General features: G+C 42.2%; 1 protein-coding gene across 3 annotated transcripts in view; it reads left to right on the top strand.

Moving 5' to 3' along the window:
- BDNF (brain derived neurotrophic factor) overlaps positions 1 to 15,522 on the top strand; it is a 34,113-nt gene extending 18,591 nt beyond the window's left edge. For all 3 annotated transcript variants that reach the window (XM_059929620.1, XM_059929622.1, XM_059929621.1), the window contains exon 2: positions 14,428 to 15,522. In XM_059929620.1, the coding sequence (XP_059785603.1) occupies positions 14,449 to 15,195 (747 nt within the window). In that variant the 5' untranslated portion in view covers positions 14,428 to 14,448 and the 3' untranslated portion in view covers positions 15,196 to 15,522. The remainder of the gene's footprint in view (positions 1 to 14,427) is intronic.
- The last annotated feature ends 2,473 nt before the right edge of the window (positions 15,523 to 17,995 follow it).

Genomic DNA, 17,995 nt, shown 5'->3' with positions numbered 1-17,995 from the left:
CCATATATTCCACACCATCCTCACACGACTCTGCCATTCCCACTGGTAAGATGGATTCTCCATCGTATTTTCCTCTGAGGACAGTGTGCCCCGTTCAGAAAGAACTCACTTGAATCCCATTGCCCAGAGAAGTGTGCTGAATGAGCCTGGCAGAATGGTCCTTCAATCCAAACGAACATGCTTCTCTTTCACAGAATTTTTGACGGGGCCGCTTTAAAGGAGAAAGCCACTCCTCTCTCCTATGTGGAGTAGTTGCACTTGGGGAGTTAATTGAGGTCTGTATCTGCCCTACACGAGAAACACAAAATAATTCCTGGGCATAAGGGTGGACTGCCAGAAGCTAGCTGACACACCACTGACAAATGCAGATACACATTTTCTTTTGTTAATACCTGTCAAGGCTTCACAACAGGCATTTCCAGTTTTGTTCTCAGGCTCCTTGCAGCTGCTTCTTGAAGGCTGCTCTCTGCTGAGGGCTGACTATGGCCAGAAGCGTGGTGTTCTTTTATGCTATCATCTAACCCACCACACACATTCAGGATGTCATCCCAGGGTTATGTCCTGCATCAACTCCGTGTAGCTGTGGGGTCCATTTTGCCTTAGTCGTTCACGCGGAAGGCCTCTGGGTATCAGTTTGGCGGCAGAGAACATGCATGAGATCTGCGCTCCATCACCCTTGTTCCTTTGGCTTTTTTGACTCGATGGCTTCTATTTGCACAGTCTGAGTCTGCTGCTCTGTCCGTGCTGGGCCATCTGTTCTCCTGTCTTTGTGGTCCGAACTAGGTGTCTGAACTGCTCTCCAAGAATATATCTGACACTGTCTTGCCATACTTTTCTTTGCACTCCCGTCTCAGCCCCTCAGCTCTATTCTTGAGTAACAGGACAAACCTCATGGGTCAGAAGTGGAGTAACCTAGGCTACCAGGCTCCAGACTTGGAGGGGATTAGGTTGAGATACTGAAAAGAAAGGTTTTTATGTCAGAAGTTTTTTTTTTTTTTTTTAAGACACATGGGCACTTGGGTCTTGATTGAAATTACAGTAAGTCCCCTACATACTCAAGAGTTCTGTTCTGAGAGTGCGTTCATATGTCCAATTTGTTCGTAAGTCTAACACAGTTAGCCTAGGTACCCAACTAACACAATCAGCTATATAGTACTGTACTGTAATAGGTTTTAATACTTTTTACACAAATAATACATAGAAAACAAACACAAAAAATAAAACATTTTTAATCTTACAGTACTGTACCTTGAAAAGTACAGTAGTACAGTACAACAGCTGGCATACAGGGGCTGGCATCGAGCGAACAGGCAAGAAGAATTACTGACTGGAGGACGGAGAAGAGGTGGGAGATGGTAGAGCTGAGGGATCGTCAGCAATAGGAGACGGAGGGCAAGCTGCAGTTTCACTCACGCCTGACGTTGATGGCACAGGTTCTGGTTCCTTGCTGGATTCAATTCTATCTACCCTCTTGAAAAAACAATCCAGTGATGTCTGGGTAGTAGCTCTTTTTTCCTCATCATAGACGACACGGTAGCACTGGATTGCATTCTGAACAGCTGCTGCAACCTTCGTGTACTGTTCTACGTTCGGGCCCTGTGCCTCAAAAACTAACAGTGCCTCCTCAGATAAAGAAAATCCCCTTGCCATTTCCTGCATTGTGAATCTCTTCGGTTCTTCAGTTACTTCTTCCTCTTGTCTTTCTTCGTCCTTTCTCTGGGCCTCCAGTTCCATCAGGTCTTCATTAGTAAGCTCCTCGTGTTGCACAGCAACAGTGCTGTAAAGTGCACAAAAGGACAACCACTTGTAGAGGATGCATGCACGTGACAATGTACGCCAGACACATCAACTAACTTACGTGATTGGACATGCGAATGGACGTTTGCATCTTTGAAAGTTTGCAACTTGAAGGTTCATATGTAGGGGACTTACTCTATTCTTACTCAAGTGGAGTTGACACGTATATTTGGCAGTTGTAGTTCCTGGTCTGAAAAGCATGTGGTTCTGTTCCAGTACCCGAAGAAATCTTCTCAGGGGAAAATGTCCTGCCATTTCAAACAAATAACCTTCCTGCGAAGTTTTGACACTCTGCCCTATTAAGTATGCATGTATGGTTGGTACCTTGAGGGAATAATTCAGTATTGGGAAGAGGGTAGTGGAGAAAAAACATTAAGATTATGTTCAACCTCTGTGGAATTAGCCTGTAAACAAACTACTTATCAGGAATGATCACATGGGGCTTTGCTTAAATAAATAAGAAGTGGGTGCAATAGACCTCCCTCAAAATATGACACCACATTCACATCTGACCCCATATGGAAAGAAGCATGCAAGCTAGCCCAGGTTCAAATTCCATTTCCACCACATGCCAGGCATATGGTCTTAGGCGGTTTACAAAATCTCTCTGAGCCTCAGTTTTCCCAGCTGTAAACTGTCAATAATTAGATTGTTTACCTCATAGCTAATAAATGTTAGCTGTTATTTTAAATCACTTTTTAATGTGAAGAGAAGTTTGATATTACTTATTTAACCAGCTCCCTAGAGCATCTTCCAAAACTCCCCCCCCACCACCATATACACCACTACCAATACTGTATTTGCTTATGGTACTACGTAGAAACACAGCCCGCATCCCCTTGCTTAGATTAAATGTATTGATGTTCGAGTTTGCATGTCTTCTGTAGGAATCAATGTTGAGTGAAAAGGGTTGGAGACAGACATTCTCACAGTCCTGATACTCACGCAACCACAGAATTGAATGTTTCCATATAGGTACATTCTATGATGCAGATATTTTCTGACCAGCCATATGGATCTTTTGTCATCTGAGATGTTAATATTTTCCTTGTATTTTATAGTAGCTCTGGAGCACAGCCAGTTTCTGGAATAGGGTCCACCTGGCTCATTATGTACAGGGCCCAGAAACCGGCTTCCTTGTGCTGTTCAGATGAACGGTGACACCCAGAAGAGTTGGGGGCTGGGGTAGGGCAGTGGGCGGGGGAACGCAATTATTTTTGCTCCTGCATTAAGCTACAAATAATGAGCACTTTCCTGTGTTTTACAATAAGCAATTAAAAGAAATTATAGAGTTGGATGCAAAAATAACCTGAAGGACAACTCGATGTGTGGAACCACCAGTTTTCTCCATGTGTGGAGAAGGTTAATCCTAGAGAACGCGCAGAACACTGTGTTGCTACAGAAAGGGTTGCGTGTCCACACATGTTTGGCCTCTACCCACACGCTTCTGTATGGTATGACTGTGCATCCCAGAAGAAGGGCTGTGGCGTGTGCATTTGTGCTTCAGTGGAATTTAACAAACCGATTCCTGAAAATGGTCTCATAAAGGTGAGCAACAGAGCTGCTAGGCTTCTCTTGCTAATTTTATCTTTCCCCTAGGATTTCTTGGTAGTAGCTTTTAAAGGAATGTTATTCTTTTGATTCTAGAGGCAACTTATCCTCCGTTCAGGTTCTTCCCCCACTGTTTTCACCTCTCTTGCTTTTTTAAAGATTAAAGTTCTGTGTTAACTTCCGAGGATAGGGTCTAATCTAGAGAGAGGTCTCTTCATCAGGTGAGAATTATCCATCCCATTCTCTTTTTCCCCCTTCTGACTTAATGACATTGAAGGCTTCCAGTTTGGACCTAAGATGGGTGTAATTATGTACAGATATTCTTTCTTTATGGAAATTGCTCAGATAACTAATTAACCACAGGCATACATTGGCTATGGAAATTTTCAGGAGCACCATCTGTGGAAACACTGAGAAAGGTATGCCTCTACCGCAGCTCTGGGGTCCATTAAGAGTGTGTTTGTATGGGGACGGTGTCTGGTGGGTGTTGGCTCAACAGCTGTCAGAATCCCCACGGCACCTCCTGGCAGGAACTCAAGAGTGTCCAGCAACACTCTGAAAGCAACCTGTCGATTTGACATTGCCGGTTCTGAAAAAAGAGACTGAAATAGGACAGACGGGTCTTAACTTTCTTCCTTTGCCTTTTTTTTTTTTTCCGATTGTAATTGTTCTGGCATATTCCCAGTCTCCACATTGTGGCAGACTTCTTAAAGGTGGATTTTCTTTATCCTCTGGTTTGAATTAGTGCATGTTCTCCCCTTAGGGACAAAGAATGCAGTTGTGTCACCCTTGCATTTTTTTTTTAGACAGAGCATGCTCCTTCCTGGATCCAGGAACTTGGAAGACCGTGTGCTTTCACAACAGCCCCTGTTAGTAGGTGCACCTTGTTTGTGATGTGGAGAGGCAGTCCCTTAGCTTTGTTGACATCTGTACTGTGTGGGGCTCAAGGTGGATACTGCCTGGGAAAATAGGGTTTTGTGGCATCTCAGCCCCATCTCACCCACCCATTTGCCAATGATGTAACAGCCACGATATCAGGGTTCCCAGTGTGAGTCACTTGCATTTGTATTGGTGAACTTGGTGACTTCTTGGGGTTTGGAAACTAGCCATCTTTTTAAGTCCTTCGTAAAAAGCCTAAAGAGTGGACCGGTCTCTAGCAGTTCTGTTTATGTAATTACCCTACCCCATTGACTCCCTGATAATGTTGTTCAACTCAAAGTTTTTACTTTTCTTTGGAAATCTAACATTTTTTAAAAACCATTTTGGGTGCTTCAGTCTTGAAGCAAATGATCCCAGGTGTTGGAACTCAACTGAGAAATCGGGTTGCTGCTGGGTACCTTATTGAAATAGAGACAGATTTGGGTTGGAGAGGGGATTTTGATGCTTGATACGTACGCTAATATACTTTAGGGTTTGGTTGTTTGCTGCTGTTGTTGTTTTTTGTTTGTTTTGTTTTTTGTTTTTGTTTTCTTTGGCCGTGCCGTGGGGCTTGCAGGATCTTAGTTCCCCGACCAGGGATTGAACCCAGGTCCTCAGCAGTGAAAGCGTGGAGTCCTAACCGCTGGACCACCAGGGAATTCCCCGTTGTTGTTTTATTTTGTGAGTTTTTTGTTTTCTGTTTTAATTTCATAGTACTTGGTAGGAGGTAGCTGGATCTGTTAGTTTTAGGACAAGCGTAGAAATAAGAAATCTCCATTGAGTGGATGAGTCAGTTCTTTCTGCCTCTGTCTGTTTCACCATTTCACAACAGAAAGAACTCAGGAGGATCAGAGACATCCGGCTGAAAGTAATATTAATGTGCCTGGAAATCTACTAGCTGCTCTAACTGATCACATCATTTCCAGTATCATTCTGATCAAGTGAGTGATGTTAGGGTTCTAATGATCAGGGAGGCCAGTTATGCTTGCACTTGCCTTGTAGCATTGAGATAAAATTGAGTGATTGAGTGGAAGTCCAGATTTAGATCAGTAGTACTCTATAAATTCTCATTCAGCCTGTCACGTTCATAGGTATCCTGCACTTTATGGTATGAACACAACAGTGGAAAAGCCAGTTGACATAAAGGGAACCCAGATTTCACTTAACATTACAAAAGCAGAACTATTTTGCCACGTAATAAATGTCCCAATAAAACAAGTTGAACCAAGGAGGTTACTTAAGTTAATGTTAACCCTGCCGTTTCCGTGTCTTACGTAGACACCGCTTTTTAATTGAATGTTAATCGCCATTTGGTTTTATCACTTAGTCCAGTGCTTCTCAGCTTTAATAAGTACATGAATCACCTTGAAGTTTATGAGTCTTGTTGAAATGCAGATTCTGATTGAGTGGATGCTGTGATGGTTTGGAGGAGGGGAAGCTGAGATGCTGCTTTTCTTATTAGCTCCCAGGTTTTGCCAATGCTACTGGTCCATGGATCCCACCTTGAGAAGCAAGGCTTCATTTAATTTCCGCCCATGGACATTTATCCCATACCTACATTTCCTAAAACTTATTTCAGGCCCCACAAGTTTCTCCTTCTGTTGTAGTATTCTTAGTAACAAATTGGAATTGCATTAGTACACTTAATTTATAGATGTAACACTCAAAAAATTATCTGAAGTTGGAGGTTTAGGTTGCATGAAATGAATTTTGTACTTAAATTTTTTCTATAAATTCAAAGTCCATATGTTTAAATGTAACTTAAATGCCTGTGTTACAATGATGTTTATATCTCCTTATTTACTATTTCCAGAGTCATTTTCCCTTTACAGGAAAATTTTCCCCATGATTTCACAGGACTTGTAGAGATCAACACCTAGCATTAAATGTGATGGATACTTGGTAATTTTTTCAGGCCCTTCCTTACACAGTGGGTCACTGAAACATCACAGAACCAGGTAGACAGTGACTTCTTAATTAATGTTACTGTCTACCCTGTGTGGAAATTTAATAAATAATACCTTGCTTTTTGGCAATTTAATAGTCAGAACATTGTTAAATATGAACTTTAGCTCATTATGACAAATTCCACCTGAAATTCTAAAGAAAACAGAATCCTAATTAAAGAGGTTAGGCTTTTTAATTGAATGTTAACTGCCATTTCGTTCTTGTAATCTAACAACTGGCAGTTGAAAACAATAATTTAAAAAGCATTTTTAGACAGTCTCCTTATCTGATGGGCAAGTGACCTGTGTATGCTTGAGACTTCTTTAGGAGGGACTAGAGATGTACATTGTTGGGGCAGTATTTCTCTGTGTAGAGGAGGCGGAGGAAGGGGGCAGAGCATGGATAAGACTGCGAGTTCTGGGTGCCTCTGGCTTTCTGGGATGCTGCCTTGGTTCCGGTAGAACAGCAGGTTTCCTAGAGCAGTAATGATGGAAGCACTTGTAGACCTTTGCAGGGTGGCAGCCGTGCTTGGGGTTGGAATGCCAGGTGAAGTGTGTTCTTTGCCCAGGCCTGGTCCTTGTGCCAGGCATTTCCTATCGCTTATTCCAAAATTCATTCCATCATTATAGCTCACTTTAAGACTTACTGCTCTTACTTTAATTGCACCTCCCTAAATACTAGGCAAATATTACCAGTACAGAGGGGAACTGAGTCATTTAATGTGTGTGGGAACCTAGTTTGTGCAAGGTACTGTACAAATTGTGATAATTCAGAGAATGCCCAATCCCTCTCCTAATGGAGATTACGGTCTGGTTTTACTCCTGGATAAGGTAGGTCTCCAACCAATAGAAAAAATCCTTTTTCAGAAATGCGGTGGGGAATAGAAGGAGTGAATAGAGGGCCAGAGCTATAGGGCTTTCTATCAAAGATGTATGTAAATTTGTCTATCAAATTTATGATTCAGGGAAATACACCTTTTTTTCGTGGTACTTACATGTATGTGTCACTCCAGGTTTGAACTAAGAACCAGCAATTTCTCTGGCGTTCTTAGTGAGGCTAAGTAATGTCTCCAAGTGTCACGCAACACCGTGAGCGTACTCAGGGACCAGAGAGTAGTATGAAGGGCTGTGTTTTATAAGTGTAATCAGATACTCTTGGACATAAACTATGTTATGGTTAAAAACTACATTTTTAAAGGAACTTCCTTCAAAGCTCTGGAACATAGGCATTATCAGATATCATTTACTAAAATATTTATTAGTTTCAGTTGATTGGTCATTCAGGTAAGTAGGTGAGCATCTGTAATGATCATGAGCTTTTTTTCCCTCCGTTGTATTTGTGGATTCCAACTACCCATTATTTTCTTTGAGGGATGTGAGGTGTTTCTCTTTTAAGTCTTCTTGGCTAAACAATGTATACCTAATGGGAAAACAATACAAAAATAATGCAGAGGGATGGAAGAAACTAGTCCCTGTAGGTGAAGGCCTAGTTTTCCTTTGGAATCTGAGGTTCTGACCTTGTTCTTTCAGGGGAACCAGGGGAAGTGGATGAGTTGATTAAAAACTTTGGTCCTCTTTCCTCCTGTATGAAATGGGGATAATTATAGTTACCTGCACCTCTAGGGTCCTTTGAGTCTTAATTACTTAATATTTGCAAAGCGTTTGGAGATCTTTGAATTAAAAGTGCTGAGCAGTAGAATCCAAGTTCAGTGTAATCATAATTGGAATGAGAGTTTATATGCCCGCCTTCCCTCTACCTCCCTCCATTCTGTTCCTTTGGCCCAGACAGACATGGCTCATGGTTACCACCCAGCTCTGCACCCTTCTCTCTAAACCCTTTGCTTTTGGCAACCTAATTAAGCCTAAAAATACATACATACGCACCTACATACATACATAGAATAAGTTAAAAATTATGTCCAGGCCCCTTAACCCCAACTCCACACTTACGTAACTCCTTAATATTTACTTTCAAAGCTCAACAGCCGCTAAGAATAAAATCAGTTAATTGACTTGTCTCTTCCAATGTATCATTCTTTCAGGTTCTCCTACACATTGTGATAAACTGGGCTTCTTGAAGCATTCCTCCCACTCAGAAACTCTCCTTGATTCTTCCGTGCCTGTACAGCAGGGTCCAGATTCTTTAGCATCACCCTCAGAGCCTTTCAAAACCTAACAATCATTCACTCTTATTCCTCACTACTCTAGAACTCTTCTCTCCAGAAATGTACTCCGTGCCTTTAACCAAGCTGCCCTCCATCCACTGGGGTCTTTTCTGGATACATTAAAATCCTTTCTATCCTTTGCTATCTTCTTCACAAAGCATTCTTCTTTCTCTAAGTGGAAGTAGCCTCTTTCTCTTTATAGAATTGTACCTATACTTTTCTGGGTCATTTCTACCTTTATATTTTAGTTACTTTATGTATATGTCCTACCTCCCTCCTAGACTGTAAGGCTTGAAAACAGATCCATGTCTGATGAATGAACGAACAAAACTAAGCCTAGACTTGCAAGATTTCATTAAATTGGGCTCTTAATAGAGTTGCATCATGTATGTTAGGAATTAAATATTAATTGATAATTTTGCCAACATTACCATTATCCTTGTTGCTTATAGGACCGTCTAACATGAGCAACTATATCTTTAAACTGTGTTTCCTTTGACTACATGCTCATAGACAGAACCCAAAGGGACTGGGAACAAACAAAGCTTTGTATTTTTCCCCCTGTATGCCCAAATTATCCATATTATTGTTTGGTTCCCCTTCTGAGCTCTGGCCATGGAAACTTGGCTCTAACATGCCTAAATTTTTGCAAAGCTTTCTTTTAGAGGAGGACTGAATTGTCTGAAATTCCATCTGCTGGAGCAATCAAGCCATAAAGTTGAAGGGTCTTGAAGGTCGGAATATCATCTTAATGGTGCTGCCTTTAGAAAGTTGGGCTATAAGATACACGCAACTGCAGAAAACTGTGTCCATACTTTATAAACTGCTTCTTTGACCACCGTTCATAGCATCACTTCTCTCCTCCTTCTGGTTAAATATTTTAAATTAAAAAAATATATATTTAGAACATGTCCTGATGGTAAAAATGTGGACAGTGAGACAGGGAACCTTTTAGCTTTATGATGTCTGAACAGTAATTGTCTCATCTGTATAATGTGGATAATAATACCTGTCCTGTCTCCTTGTGGCAATCAAATTAGACGATGCTTGTGAATGTTCTGTAGTCTTTTAGACAAATGTAAGTTATTACTACAGCCTGCTGTCATGGATATTCATTTGGTTGAATGTTTAAGACTTGTGAGTCATGCTTAAAAGTAAACCTTATTTCTACTTCGTTGATTTTCTTTTTAGCTCTGTGCACTATATTTAATTTTTTGAGAATGGGGCTAAAAACAACCTTCCTAGCATTTTATACATGTGGTTGAGTTGATTGTTGCAAGGCTTGGAACAGAATTAACAGCAGTGAATTTTGTAATGTATAAATAGATATATAGACTAACAAGCTACTTAGCAATTTTGCATAGCCTCTTTATCTCTTGTGTGATACTCACCTGAAGAAATTGTCATATAAGAAAATTGTCATGGAAGTTCTTAACCTTTTATGATTTCCTAATACAGTATATAAAATTACTCATTGACGAGGTAAATAGGACAAAGAACATTAAAAGACTGAAAGTTCCAAATTTTGCTATAATTATTATTACTGCCCCCTTTCCAAGTCTTCTATTAGAAACAGAGCAACAAATGAAGTAGTAGGGGCAGTTAGTGTGTTGTAGTGTTACGTGCTTTTAAAAAATTATTACTCAAGGTAAGTTTTACCCTATTAGAGAAACTCAAGAGATTCCTCATGGCTGATAATTACCATCTATCAAATACTTTAGAGCTTATAATTTGGGTTTAGTACAGCCTGTACTTGACCTAATTTCAGTGAGTTCACTGGTGCCTGCCATATGGAAAGGCTTCCTGTGACAACGATATCAGCACTGTTTTCTCATGGTTTAATAAACCCATCAGTAAGTTTTTTGTTTTTTTTAAAATTATTATTTATTTATTTATTTTTGGCTGTGTTGGGTCTTCGTTTCTGTGCGAGGGCTTTCTCTCGTTGCGGCAAGCGGGGGCCACTCTTCATCGCGGTGCGCGGGCCTCTCACTGCCGCGGCCTCTCTTGTTGCAGAGCACAGGCTCCAGACGCGCAGGCTCAGTAGTTGTGGCTCACGGGCCCAGTTGCTCCGCGGCATGTGGGATCTTCCCAGACCAGGGCTCGAACCTGTGTCCCCTGCATTAGCAGGCAGACTCTCAACCACTGCACCACCAGGGAAGTTTTGAGTGAGTTTACCACTTCATTTTTCTGTGTTAAGCATTATGGGGGAATCACCCATGATCCAGAGAGCTTATCATCCAATTGAAGACTGACCATAATTAGCAAACACTGTTACCAATTAACCAGTGAGTAGGGAATGAAGTACTAAATGAGATGTCATGTGGAATTTTAGAGGCGAAGGAGGGCAGTGTGCGCTGGAGTAGTTTAGAGAAGGTGGCATGTGTGATTTGATGGTTGAACTGGGTCATGAAGGATAAGCAAGATTTAGTCAGATAGAGAAAAAAGAATTTTCCAGAAGAAAGGAACAAGTCACTTCCCGGCACTAATATATATGGGGCTCCAAGGACTCTGGCCTGATCAGAGGAGAGGTGATGGAGCACTGAGTTAACATGAGAAAGTTAGCTAAGTAAGGTGACGCCAGATTTTGAAGGGTGTTGAATACCGGGTAAAAGAGGTTAGATTTGATCTGGTGGAATAAAAAAGCATTGCAAGTCTTTGTATAGAAGCATAAGATGAGAGGTTAGTCAGGTCATCAGAGTTAAATGGAGCAGAAAGGATGTCATGTACATTGTGGGGGGGGGGGCGGGAGGTGGGCGGCGCTGGGGGCATTATAGTCAAAATGAGATGGCAAGGGCTGAGCCGAGACAGTGGCAGTAGAAGGGAGAAACAGGATGGACAGGAGAAGTATTTTAAAGGAGAAATGAGCAGGACTTCTTCACTGACTGGATTTAAAAGCTCTACAAGAAATATATTGGCAGAACTGATTCCAAGATTTCTATCCTGCAGCCTGGGTGGTCCAAAGTATCAAGAAACCATTGTCAGAAAAGTTAGGAAGTAACATTGTTCCAACAAAAAGTATTGGCCTTATAAGCCAGTAGGCAGTTAGCGCTGTAGAAAGTCACTCAGCTGGGTGGGGCCGCGGCTGGGGGTTGGGCTGTATCACCAGGTAGTTTAATTACTGAATGTCTGCAGATGTTCTGCTTTGAGGGATGCCCATGTTTGGGCTTCAGGATGAAAGCCAAGTAATATTTACTCAGATGCCATTTGTTCCTTTGAAAAATTGCTTGTGGAACTGGTGAGAAAATGATACTTAAAGTGCTAACTACTTTTATAACCAAAAAGTTATGAATAAAAAGATAAATGTGACAAGTGAAAAGCAGTAACTTTACAGGGTCAACTTCTTTAAGCCAAGTATAGAAAAAAGGATCATTAAAAGACTCATTACTATGATAGTGATAATAAAATAATTTTCCAACTCTGTAGTTTAAGATGCCTCAGTACCTTGGGCCATTTTAAGCAGTGAGTGTGGGCACTTAGTAAATACTTACTAAACTTTTTCATTAATTCTAAGATGCACATTTTCTTATTCATTTTTTTAACATCTCTGAAATTGGGTTGTGTCTTACAGTTGATGTCATTTTATTGTCGTTGGCTATGTAGCAGTTGCAACATAGTTGTCATTGCCTTAACCAATTTATTTTGCTTAATTTTCTTTTTTACATATGCACAGAAGTTATCTATGACAAAATATGTCCAAATAAGTCTAAAAGAACTCTTTTCCGTTCTAAGTGATAAAGAAAGCAATAGTTTAACGGGCTGCGTTTTTTATATCCTAGTGGTATCTAAAATGGTGTACTTTAGAAGGATAGTATCTTAGATTTCATGAAATATGGTATTAAAAGATAGCTAATCACAGCAAATGTCTACCAGTGTGATAGAGGGAAGGAGTAAAATATGCTAAATTTGCCTTTTTCATCAGCCTGCATTTGAGGTGCCCCTTGGGTTGTCTTAATTTGGTCTGGGAACACTAGGAGAAAGGATTTTCATTCAGTGGTGTAAATACAGCTGCCAGGAATAGAAATCTCCTTGGAGGATCCATTTCTTTGATGGTGTGGAATCCAGAACCTTCACAGAAGTTCAGGTATTAGCAGACTGGATATCTGTGTTTTATTCAAACCAGTGTTTCCTCCTAATCTGAGACTGTGTACTCCAGGCAGTTCTGAGCACGCTTGCTCCTCATGCAGAAGCAAGAGTGAATCTGCAAGGAAGTTGGTTGGTGTTTGGGGACGGTAATGAAGTCTTGTAGTAGTAGAAAATGTGATCTCTGATAAAAGTGGAGGACGGAAACATTGGGTTCTCGCTCCCAGAGTTTCAGCTCTTTCTGCAGTATGACCTACCGACTGGAGGTAGGTTACCCTCCTGGCAAGTGACACTTCATGGCACTTGGAAAAGCAGTCCCCTTTCCTACCGATTGGCACAGCGTAACAGCTGTGGCACGTGCGTGTCTTTTTGTAAGTCCTTGCTCCAGAACTCAGAAGTAGGAATAGAGTTAGAGTGTTGGGCTCGGGCGGGGGAATGAATGCTTCTCATTGCTACTCAGGGACGCGATGCCTCAGGTAAGTGATCCTGAAGTCCTTCACCATCCGACGGGAACCTTGTGTCTGTAGGTATGTTTTCACCTCGCTCTTCACTCATTCTAATTGGCTTCCCAGAGTATGCTTGTAGATGGAGAGCCAAATTTAGAGTATAGCTACTCTCTGGCAAACAGGAGAAGATTAATTTTGTAGTGTGCTGTTAAGGGACTTCCCAGAAAACTTCAAAAGCCCAGAAAGAAGCGCCAGCTCAGCTGCCTGTACCAAAATGTGCACAATGCCACCCGGCTTTTTAAAGGTACGATCGACTCAGAGCTCGCGCACACACATGCACATAGGTCACATTCCAATGAAAAGAGAGGCTGAGCTCTCTTAGATGGGTCTCCACAAGAGCCAGAAAAGCCAAGGGGTGAGGGGCTTAGGGAGTTAGTGGAGATACACGTGGATGCGCATGTGGCAGGCACTTGAAATTGCCTTCGAGCTTTTTGATGTCACCTTCTTCGGTTCTCTCTTAAGCAGACACGTTGCTTTCATGATATCAGCCCCAGGCAGAGACACGTCATTAAAATCAACGTGTAGAAAATGATTTCTGTTTGGGAACGAGCAAAACTTATTTTCGTTGCGACCACCCAAGGTGTAGTAGAAAAACATTGAAGCTGGACTTGGGAGCCCTGAGTTCTAATAGAAACTTTCTTCATGACGGGAGGCAAGTCCTCCACGACCACTGGTTTTCTTATCGGTAGAACTGGATGATCTGATGAAATGATCTTTCTCCTTTGTTTTTCTTTGTGAGTTTGTTTGTTTTTGGCCGCACTGCATGGCTTGCCGGATCTCAGTTCCCCGACCAGGGATCAAACCCAGGCCAGAGCAGTGAAAGTGCTGAATCCTAACCGCTAGACCACCAAGGAATTCCCTCCTTTCTTCTAATGGATTATCTCCATGGGAGGAAAGAGAGTCAATGGGGAGGCTCCTTGTAGCTCCCTGACTTGTTTTGTTGTTCATGCCTGGATAGCCCCTAGCTAGAAAGGCCCCCCTCAGACCCCACAAGCCACTACTGGTCCTGTCACACGTTCCTGCCATAGGGCCACGTTGCTGACTTGAGGGAAAAAAAGATTACTATTACCCTCGCAGTTGTTGCTTGGTAACATTTCTGCTGTTGTGTTTCCTGTGACAGCCTGAGCAGAGATCATTAAAAATTAAACTTACAAAGCTGCTCAAGTGGGAGGAAAGAGGCAAACTCGAAGCCACAGTTTTTTTTCACTTGCTCAGGAGCCATCTAATCTCGGGTTTACATGCTAAACCTTGGGGCCAAGGCTGCACGGCTCTGGTTTATATTAAAGCCCATCGAGCACACTACTGACATTAACCTGTGTCTGGTACAGCTGGAGTTTATCACCAATACAGCAGAAACCTTGACCCTGCAGAATGGCCTGGAATTACAATCAGACGGCTGCTTTGTATCCCAGCAAAAGAAAGCCCTAAACAGTCTTGTGTCCTGTTTCTGCTTTCTCCCTACAGTTCCACCAGGTGAGAAGAGTGATGACCATCCTTTTCCTTACTATGGTTATTTCATACTTCAGTTGCATGAAGGCTGCCCCCATGAAAGAAGCCAACGTCCGAGGACAAGGCAGCTTGGCCTACCCAGGTATGCGGACCCATGGGACTCTGGAGAGCGTGAATGGGCCCAAGGCGGGTTCAAGAGGCCTGACGTCGTCGTTGGCTGACACTGTTGAACACGTGATCGAAGAGCTCTTGGACGAGGACCAGAAAGTTCGACCCAGTGAGGAAAACAGTAAGGATGCGGACATGTACACGTCCCGGGTGATGCTCAGCAGTCAAGTGCCTTTGGAACCGCCTCTCCTCTTCCTGCTCGAGGAATACAAAAATTACCTGGATGCTGCAAACATGTCCATGAGGGTCCGGCGCCACTCGGACCCCGCCCGCCGCGGGGAGCTGAGCGTGTGCGACAGCATCAGCGAGTGGGTGACGGCGGCGGATAAAAAGACTGCAGTGGACATGTCAGGCGGGACAGTCACGGTCCTCGAAAAAGTCCCCGTCTCGAAAGGCCAACTGAAGCAGTACTTCTACGAGACCAAGTGCAATCCCATGGGTTACACAAAGGAGGGCTGCAGGGGCATAGACAAGAGGCATTGGAACTCCCAGTGCCGAACTACCCAGTCGTACGTTCGGGCCCTCACCATGGATAGCAAAAAGCGCATTGGCTGGCGGTTCATACGGATAGACACTTCCTGTGTATGTACATTGACCATTAAGAGGGGAAGATAGTGGCTTTATGTTGTATAGATTATATTGAGACAAAAATGATCTATTTGTATATATACATAACAGGGTAAATTATTCAGTTAAGAAAAAAATAATTTTATGAACTGCATGTATAAATGAAGTTTATACAGTACAGTGGTTCTACGATCTATTTATTGGACATTTCCATGACCAGAAGGGAAACAGTCATTTTTTGCGCACAACTTTAAAAAGTCTGCATTACATTCCTCGATAATGTTGTGGTTTGTTGCCGTTGCCAAGAATTGAAAAACGTTAAAAAAAAAAAAGTTTAAAAAATACTACTAATAAATTGCATGCTGCTTTAATTGTGAATTGATAACAAACTGTCCTCTTTCAGAAAACAAACAAAAAAAAGAAAGAAAGAAAAAAAAAAAAGCCTAACAAAAATTTGAACCAAAACATTCCGTTTACATTTTAGACAGTAAGTATCTTCGTTCTTGTTAGTACTCTGTTTTACTGCTTTTAACTTCTGATAGCATTGGAATTAAAACAATGTCAAGGTGCTCTTGTCATCGCTTTACTGGCTTAGGGGATGGGGGATGGGAGGGGTATATTTTTGTTTGTTTTGTGTTTTTGTTTTGTTTTGTTTTGTTTTGTTTTTTTAGTTCCCACAGGGTGTAGGAATGGGGAAAGAATTCCTTCCATCTAGAGTCTGGTTGATAAAAGATTCGTTTGTATGTTGCAGAGATGTCGGCAGTATCAATCAGATGACTGGAAAGTGAATAAAAATTAAGGCAAACGAATGATGTGCTCACTCCACTTCCCATGACGCACCTCTTAGGCGCTTGCTCACCCTCTGGGCCTTGGTCGGGGGAAGATTCTTTGGTCGGAAAGATCTCCATTTACTCTGAGCACATTCTTTCCCCCCCACCCCCTCTGGTCCCCTCCTTGTTTTGTTTTCTCTAAGGGAGAAAAATCAGTTGCGCGCTCTGAAATATTTTACAACTGCTGCAAATGAGTAGACATGTTTTGTCACATTGTGGCACTCATATAAGCATGGAGAACAGTGATTTCTTTCTTTCTTTCTTTTTTTTTTTTTGATGAGAGAAAAACAAAAAATAATTCAAAAAATTAAAATTCTTTTAGATGAGGGGTAAACATTTGGGTCAATCATTGTAAGGCTTAAAAAAAAAATCATGGTAAGGCATATAACTGTCTTGCAAGCAAAAGGTAGAGTTCTGTACAGACCCAGAAACACCTAGATCAGAGCAGGAGTCCACACTGCCAGTGAAATGAGACTGAACAGCCATCTGGAGGCCGTGTGGAGCTGACCTATCATTTCCAGGTGGTGCAGGAGGAATTTCTGAGTGGCCATGCTGAGGTCTAGGTGGGGTGGGAAGGGTACTTGAGACATTCCAGAAGGGAGGCGTCTGAAGGACCCTTCAGGGGTGGCTCTGGAATGACACGTGTCAAGTTGCTTGGACCTCGCGCTTTAAGTGCCTACATTATCTAACCGTGCTAAGAGGTTCTCGCTGGAGGACCGCGCTCAAGCCGATTTACACCCTCCACCTCTGAGCAATTTTGCATAAAGCTGGATTAGCGTGGAACATTTTTGGAACTACACGGTGGCATTGTGATCATGAAATGGATTCGATGAGATGGGAGATGTTTGCTACATGAGCACTTATTGCTTTGAAATTACACTTGAGGAAACCAGGGTTTTGTCTTTTGAGAACTTTTGGTAAAGGGGAAGGGAACAGGAAAAGGCTCCAAAACTCAGGTTGGATGACCATGGCTACCAATAAGAAATCTTGTCCAGAGACAAGACTTTGGGATGGTGTCTGCCCATCCAGGACACCAAAGGCTTGAAGGCGCCTTGCTCGGTGGAAGAAGCCAGGACAGAGCTGACAAAGTTTTGCTCCCCGGTAAAGGCTGCAGCCACCTCCTGACCATCCTGTCTGTTCATGGAGAGGGTCCCTGCCTTACCTCTGCCATCTTGGGTTAGGAGAAGTCGAGTTGGGAGCCTGAAATAGTGGTCCTGGGTAAAATGGATCCCAGTGGAAATTAGTGCTAAGGCCCATGTAGCCCATCGTGTAAACCTGAAAATGTCCTGGACCGGGTCCTTGAGTATCAGAAAGCCTCAAGAAATGTGCTGCATCTTAGTAGGGTGAGGGATAAGCAAAAGAGGCTGTCCGCCATGACCCAGGGAATGAAGATACCATCAGCAAATAATGTCTACTTGTTCAGTCTTTCATTTAGAACGAGGCTATCTTTTACGGTACCATCCTGAATACCTGTCTTTAAAAGAAGGAATAACTTATGTAGTATAGGTTTGTTTTGTGCTGTTTGAAACTACTATCTTTGTAATTATCTTTCACATGTAATGAATACTCGGAATATCTGCTGTCTGATAAGTTTTCACAGCCTCCTTTCGAGGGACAAAATTCTAAAAAAAACAAAAACGTCCCCATCACAGTCTCAGAGTGTACTGCAAAGGCCGGATCTCTTAAGTGGCCGAGTAGGAGGCGTTCAGCAATGTGTGGTCAGTGGCAGTCTCTTCTTCAGTAAGCTACATCACAGTCACATGCTTGGTGGTTTACGTTGACTTCAGGTTGATTTTGTTAAAATCTTTCTCTGTTGCTGTTCATTTTTGTTCCGTTTTGTTTGGTTTTGTTTTTTTAAAGTCTTGCTGTGGTCTCTTTGTGGCAGAAGTGTTTCATGCATGGCAGCAGGTCTGTTGCTTTTTTATGGTGATTCCCATTGACAATGTAAATGTCTGTGGCCTTGTTCTCTCTACGGTAAAGATATTATTCACCATGTAAAACAAACAAACAAAAAATAT

Source organism: Balaenoptera ricei, chromosome 8, assembly GCF_028023285.1.
Source record: "Balaenoptera ricei isolate mBalRic1 chromosome 8, mBalRic1.hap2, whole genome shotgun sequence".
NCBI lineage: Eukaryota > Metazoa > Chordata > Mammalia > Artiodactyla > Balaenopteridae > Balaenoptera > Balaenoptera ricei.
The sequence above is the reverse complement of the archived record's forward strand: the minus strand, read 5'-3'. Positions and strand labels throughout refer to the sequence as shown.